The following is a 6,425-nucleotide window of genomic DNA, read 5'->3' as shown; positions in this document are numbered from 1 at the left end:
AGAGCCGCGCATCAGTCACACATATTTTATTGCTCGTCAAACTTGCTTTCTGCGCTGTGTGTTTGTGTGTTGTGTGTTTTGTTTTGTGTGTGTGTTTTTTTTTTATGTAATAGATGATAATGTTAAATGTGAATTTATGCATAATCATAAAATTCGCATCAACTATATACGACCAATTTCCCCCCTATCCTGCCATACCTTAGTTTTCGCAAGCTATAAAAAGGAGAATCGTCCGGTACGAATTTCGATTATACGTAGCTTTTGCGGTGTTTTGCTGTAAATCTGATGGGTATATCGTTTGGTGACGATATAGTTTTTTTTTGTTGGTGTACAATGGGTTTGACACCAATAGTGTTGCAGTCCTATCGGCGGTTTGAAGGCGATACGCGTTCTTCTGGGGTCCCGCAAATAAATGGTGTGCGATAGGAATTTCTACTAAAGCCGGGTAACCCCATCACTTGCCACCGAGAAGGATTCGGGCGTAATTGTACGCCAACGTGTCCGAGCGGCCCCAGGTCCCATTAGCCATCAGCCGGTGCCAGTAGCGATTGATGTGGTACGGGTAGACGATGCGCAAATGGCACAGCAGCCCCAAGCTGGCGGTGTACAGCAGGATGGACACCGGCACCTCACTGTCCAGCCAGCGGACGGTCCCACACTTGCCGAACCGTTCCGTGCGCATGTAAACTATCCAGCACAGCTCCACCAGCTCGGTGATGGAGAAGGTAAAGAGCAAATAGTTCGGAAAGCAATAGTAAGCCAACCCGGCGCACACGCCACCGATCGCGCTGCGGATGACGGGCGAAGGCCGCGAGCGCGATGGTCCCGTTGCCAGCCGACAGTTGACGATTTCGTAGATGGTTTTGTAGCATGTGATAAACCCGAACAGGCCCAAGTCGAAGCGGGTCAGCAGGAGCCGTCCGAGCCCCAGCGGGTCGGTCAGCAGCATTGGCATGCGGGGAAGAAAGTTCTTCACCAAACTTACCGCCAGCGCGATGTACACCGAGCGCACCATGGCCGTGACGATGTGCTGCCGGCAGTTGGTCGGCGACGGTGGGTTAGCTTTCCCATCCTGCGGCACATGCTGCACGCCACAGTGACCGTCCGGATAGGTGCAGGCGAACCAGAACCGCTCCAGCTGCAAACATTGCCGTGCCGCCATGATGCCCCCGCTGAGCAGCGCGAAGATCGCGGTCGCATGCAGCCGCGAGTGGCGAAGGTAAGCCACAGCCGGGCTGCGCGCCCGTCGTATAAGAAATTCGATGTACTGAGAAGATAAAGCCGTGGTAGAATGGATCCTTGAAGCTGCGGCTCTGTGTGGCAGCACTACCTACCATGTTGAACAACCCGATGCCTTGGGCTCGAACGATGTGGCGCGGTAGATACTTTGCCGTCAAACCGCCAGCTAGTGAGGGTATCAACACAAACCATGCCGCCGGAAACTTCCCCATACACTTGCTGCGTTGGAAAGTGAAGCGGTAGAACAATGAGCATCCGTTGCAGAGTGCCTGCATCTGCAGGTGAAACTTACTAGAATAGGCAGAAGGCCAAGAAGCTGCCGCCTGTCATTGGCAAGCCGGCCAAAATGCATCGCGCGTACTGCCATAGAAAGTTTTGCCACACTTCCGGCTCGTTCCACTGCCGTATGCGGAACAGCATCGGGGTCTGCAATTGGAAGGTGCGCTTGGGTTTAATCACCAAAAAAAAAAATCAATTACAACATCACCCAACTGGCTTCATACTGTACCACCACAGCTGGCAGGTAGTGGCGTATGCCACCAAGCACACCCTCGACGAAGAACGTACGCCAGGCGGCACTACAAGTTTGATCGGGATGCAATATATCACGGCACGTTTTACCGAGCGTTGCCTGACGAAAATGTTTACTCAACTGGCCCATTTTAATGACACTTTCTATAAAAAAAAAGGATTCAACGAAAACAGACACCAAATCGAAGCAGTGGTCCCCCTGTTCCGATAGGGTGTACAACTCTACCAGGAAGCGTGCAGAAAACGGTCCGTAAAGCAAGGTGAAACTTTCTAGAATAAATTGACTAATAAAGCTGTACGATCGCCGTGCAGAGTCGCCACACCACTACCAATGGTACGGAATGCGGCAGGTCATAAAAAAGGGTGGTTGACGAATGGGTCAGTCTGGTCGCAAGGCAAGGCAACGAATGGTTTCCGCATAAACACAGTGTGTAACGTTTTTGGAGCAAAGCTTTGCCTGAACGCATTTCGGAAGATTATTAGAGGAGCAATAAGCTCCATTCCATTTGATTATAAAGCAAATAATATTTTGTCTGAGAATTTTAACAATTGCTTAAATTACCTACTTCGTTAATTAATACCAAAATTTTCAACTTAACGTACAAATTTCCTCCACTTGTGAGTTGATCCAGCTGTAGAAGTTTTAACTTGCAACCAATTAGTTGCCGCCGTGGCGGAACGGGTAAGGAAGTCACCAAAGGGTAACACTCAACCTGGGTTCAATTCTTAACAAATGTTGCGAATTGAACCCAGGTTGCGTGTTACCCTTGGTTGGTGACTCTCTTAATCTTTTCAGCAGCTAATAAACAAAGTAAAACTTCTTCTATAATAGTCTGCATGATGAACTTCTATTTATCAAGAGTAAATTTATGTAAGCAATTTTAGGCAGAACAACAAGTTATAACGTAGATTAAGTTGTTAGAGTGATTAAGTGATCGATTTCTACTTGTTACGTTAGGAAGAACAATAATAATTGATATGTTTACGTTTATTTCGACAATTAAAATTAAATTTTACGCAAAATAATGTTTGTTACATTAAAAACTAACGTATTTTTAGGAAAATTTGATTTTTGACGAATAAAAAAAATCAATTCCGCATTCAAAATTACACGTGCTGGCAAAATTTTGAGATTCACGTGTCTCGAATTCGCGTAACTTAGGAAATGCTTATATGTGGATTATGTCAAGGATGATGTGACGTTTTTTTTGCATAAGACATATTACTAATTGATGTGTCTCAGCCACTTTAAATTTAAGGGTGTCGAACCTATGTCGTCGATCAATTAAGCTGTTATACGAGAGATATCGGGTAATTTTCTGGAGCATTGTTCGTACAATAGAAAAGGCAAGCCCATGACATGCGCGAAAACGATCAACGCGAAATAATGTAGCAAACAGTAATTTAAAACAAATAGCTTTAAAAAAAAGAGAAATTTCCCACCAGCCAAGGTTCGAATGATTAACGTTTAAACAACCACGTGCACCGTTTCAATGGCGGCACGTGCTTTGCTTTCACGCGGTGCAGTACCGCGGTATTGGAGCAGCATTAATAATGTTTGTTGAAATGATTTGGAAAATTATGTTGGCGCTGCCGGCAAGTGTCCGGCTGGCTCATCTCGCGCGTATGTTTTCCATCCCGCATCCGATCACCACGGAACACAACGAGCGCGGCGAATTGAGAAGTGATGATCTTTTAATTGTAAGCCACCATAAACAACCTTGCGATTACAGATATAGTGAAATCTTATGCGAACCGCCAGTAATCTGTTTGCTACCTTCCCTCCCCAGGCGAAGAAAAAATAAAGCCATGGCATATTTATATTGACCTTTGCTATAATTCGTATTGGCTTGTTTCCATTTTGGAAGCGCTCGTCACCTAGCCCGATACATTTATACCAAACCCCTGCCGCCTTCCCGTCCCACATTGCCGAGCCAAGCCGCTTAAACTAACGCCGTGGACTACACTGGTACGCGCAGCTTTTGGTGATGCCGAGCTGCCCGACAAAGCCTCTCAGTGGAGAAGAAAAATTAATTAAAAACCAATCAATTGGAGTGGTGTTGTGTGTCGCCCCGCAAAAATTGCGGTACAAAGAAAATGAGAAAAACGGGCAGCATAAGAGTGGCGGCCACGCGGTGGTGGTGCTTGCGGTGACGACGCATGAACGAATGAATTTGATACCCGTCAGCGTAGAAGCATGAGATCTGTGCGAGGCATGATGGATAGGGGAAGATTTGGTGGCTCCCGTCACGGCTGGTCTGTTAGCTTCGACTGCGATGTATATTTTTTATCCACGCTCGCTCCTTTGACCCTTTGAGAAAACAAAACCGAACGGCATGACAAACCTGTGGAGGAAGCGTGCGTAGGGCTGGGCTGGGAATTTGTGCCATGTTAACCTTGTGCAGTTAGTGATCAAACAAAATTAATAGCTTCCTATTAGTGACAGCGAGAAAAAAAAACCTGAAAGCTGATGGGGCACGACGGTATAAAATATTTGTTTCGCAACTTTAGTCAAAATGAGCGCGAAATAATTAAGCTATCGCACGCGATAGGAATGCCTGCATCAGCTGTCACTTTTACTGGTGGAATGCTTAAAAACAGCTGGACGGTGGATCTACATATTAGAGTTAGTCTATCTTTACCCCCAACTAACAAACAAACAAATGTGTACTAAATTTGAGAATTTTGCTATAATACTGTTATAAAAACAATTACAATATGCTATAAATACTTATAAAAGGCGCGAAATAGTTGTAAACAACACTACGCACTGTCTATAATTCCATCTAAAAACGAAAAAAATGGTACAATTCGTTTGCCTACCGTTAGTAAATCGAGAAACCAACACACTAAACCGTATCTAATCACACAGTAACCGCTCATTTTCGCATCGATTAACGCATCTTGACATTGAACGATCCAACGTAAACAAACCATACTGTTTCACCCCACGAACGAGAATTAATATGTTTTTAATGTTTGGCATTTTGATTTTTCTTTCTATTTTTTATTTACATATTCACCATGTTATTTTGTGTATGTTCGATATGTTTGGCTTTAGCTATTTTATTAATGTTGTTTTGTTTTTTTTTTTTTATATTTACTATTAAGTGTTATTATGCACTTAGGTTTATTTATTGGTTTTGTGATGTATTTTTAAATGAGTTAGCTTACTTTTTCCCCTTTATGGCCAGAAGAGTGATTTCCAATAAAAAAAAAACATTGCAATCAAAAAACTCATATAAACAATTATTACAAGTGATTTCAAATAATTATTTTAAATTTAGGATTATAAACTCGCGTCCGAAAAGCTGCAGGTAACTTGATTGTTAAAACTAAATGCTCCTCCACGAAATCCAATGATTGCTTCTAGCAATCAAACTCGTGAATTGAAAAAAATGTTGACAGCCGGTAAAAATTAATACGTAAAACCCTGTAAATATCCAGTTAATGGTTTTTTTTATTTACACAATTGTTGTGTCTTAGGTCATAGTAACTAGGAATTAAGAAGAAGGATTTAGCAGCTTCAATTTCATTATTAAAAATCCGTTTTAAGTTTTTCCTATTAAAAAAACACCCGTAGAACACCATTTATTAGTACTTAACAGGAGCCACACACCAATATTTGCAATGTAATGCATCAATAAGTAAATAAAAAAAATGCAACAATCAATGCATCAATCAACAGAAAATAATAACAAACCTATTGTCAGCCATCAAAATAACATAACGCATTTTCCGGCCGCTGCAAAGTTATGTTTCAATTCACCAAACCGTTCCATATTTATAATTCGTCAAAGCTCACACCTTTCAACACGTGGGCGTTTGGCCAAGGATGTAAACAAAGCAAAACAATTAATTATGTCTCGATCATCCGGCGGCCCACTATGATCGGCCCTTATTTTCACGCCTCCGTTACCTTTCCTGGCGTGTCTCGTTCCCCCCACCACCAGTTTCACCCCTTTATTGATGCACCCTCTTGTTGTTAATATGCTACCATTGCAGCAGGCTCTAATAGGTGTTTATGGACAAACAGTTCTGTTTGCTCTTTCTCCGGGGCACCAAAATGCGCCCAATTATACACCCCTAAAGGGGGGGGGGGCCCGATTGCCCTCCCACCCCCAAGACCAGCGTCACCCTTGATGCACGGTGTACGCAAACGAAGGCAAGAAGAAGCAGATGAAACCCACCGCACACTGCACACGGTTTCCAACCGGTAGAGGTCACCGATCGCGTTTCGTTGCCATCGTAAGCTTAAATTTTATAAATATCGGTCCGTCGCGCTTGTCGCGCCCAGATCGTCAACATACGTTGCGCGGACCGTGCGCGCGCTCGCTCGACACTCACAACGGCACCCCAAAAACGGAGGGACAGGAACACGCCACACTCCCGAACGACAGCCCAGTCCGCGAACCGGGGCGGTAGCAAGAAGCTCCTAGTGCAGCTAGTGAACGCGGTCGGCGTTTTTCAGCTGCATCTCTCACGTAGAACAAGCCGAAAAACGTGTGCGCTAAAGCATGGTGTAACACGTGTTGTGGTTGTCCGTTAAATTTAAATTCTTCCAAGTGAATACGGCGAGTGTGGAAGTTTTCATCGATATTAGTGCCGGAGAACAGTGATTATTTTATTTTTTGTTTAGTAATTTTAAAAATTTA

General features: G+C 43.9%; 1 protein-coding gene across 1 annotated transcript; it reads right to left on the bottom strand.

Moving 5' to 3' along the window:
• Window positions 1-454: 454 nt before the first annotated feature.
• LOC128712514 (uncharacterized) lies at window positions 455-1,906 on the bottom strand. The gene is made up of 4 exons (XM_053807410.1): window positions 1,748-1,906; window positions 1,532-1,665; window positions 1,335-1,458; window positions 455-1,267 (listed from the first exon to the last, which is right to left on the bottom strand). The coding sequence occupies exons 1-4, from the start codon at window positions 1,898-1,900 to the stop codon at window positions 455-457; spliced, it is 1,224 nt and encodes a 407-aa protein (XP_053663385.1). The 5' UTR covers window positions 1,901-1,906.
• Between the last annotated feature and the right edge of the window lie 4,519 nt (window positions 1,907-6,425).

The sequence above is a fragment of the Anopheles marshallii genome, chromosome X, assembly GCF_943734725.1.
Source record: "Anopheles marshallii chromosome X, idAnoMarsDA_429_01, whole genome shotgun sequence".
Classification (NCBI taxonomy): domain Eukaryota; kingdom Metazoa; phylum Arthropoda; class Insecta; order Diptera; family Culicidae; genus Anopheles; species Anopheles marshallii.
This window is presented reverse-complemented; position numbering and strand designations above follow the sequence as displayed.

Bases quoted from the DNA above. Each gene is read 5' to 3' on its own strand.
- LOC128712514 (XM_053807410.1), bottom strand. From the start codon at position 1,900: ATGGGCCAGTTGAGTAAACATTTTCGTCAGGCAACGCTCGGTAAAACG. The intron at 1,666-1,747 runs GTACAGTATGAA...TTCCAATTGCAG, and splicing joins ACTACCTGCCAGCTGTGGTG to ACCCCGATGCTGTTCCGCAT. The intron at 1,459-1,531 runs GTAAGTTTCACC...TTTCCAACGCAG, and splicing joins TTGGCCTTCTGCCTATTCTA to CAAGTGTATGGGGAAGTTTC.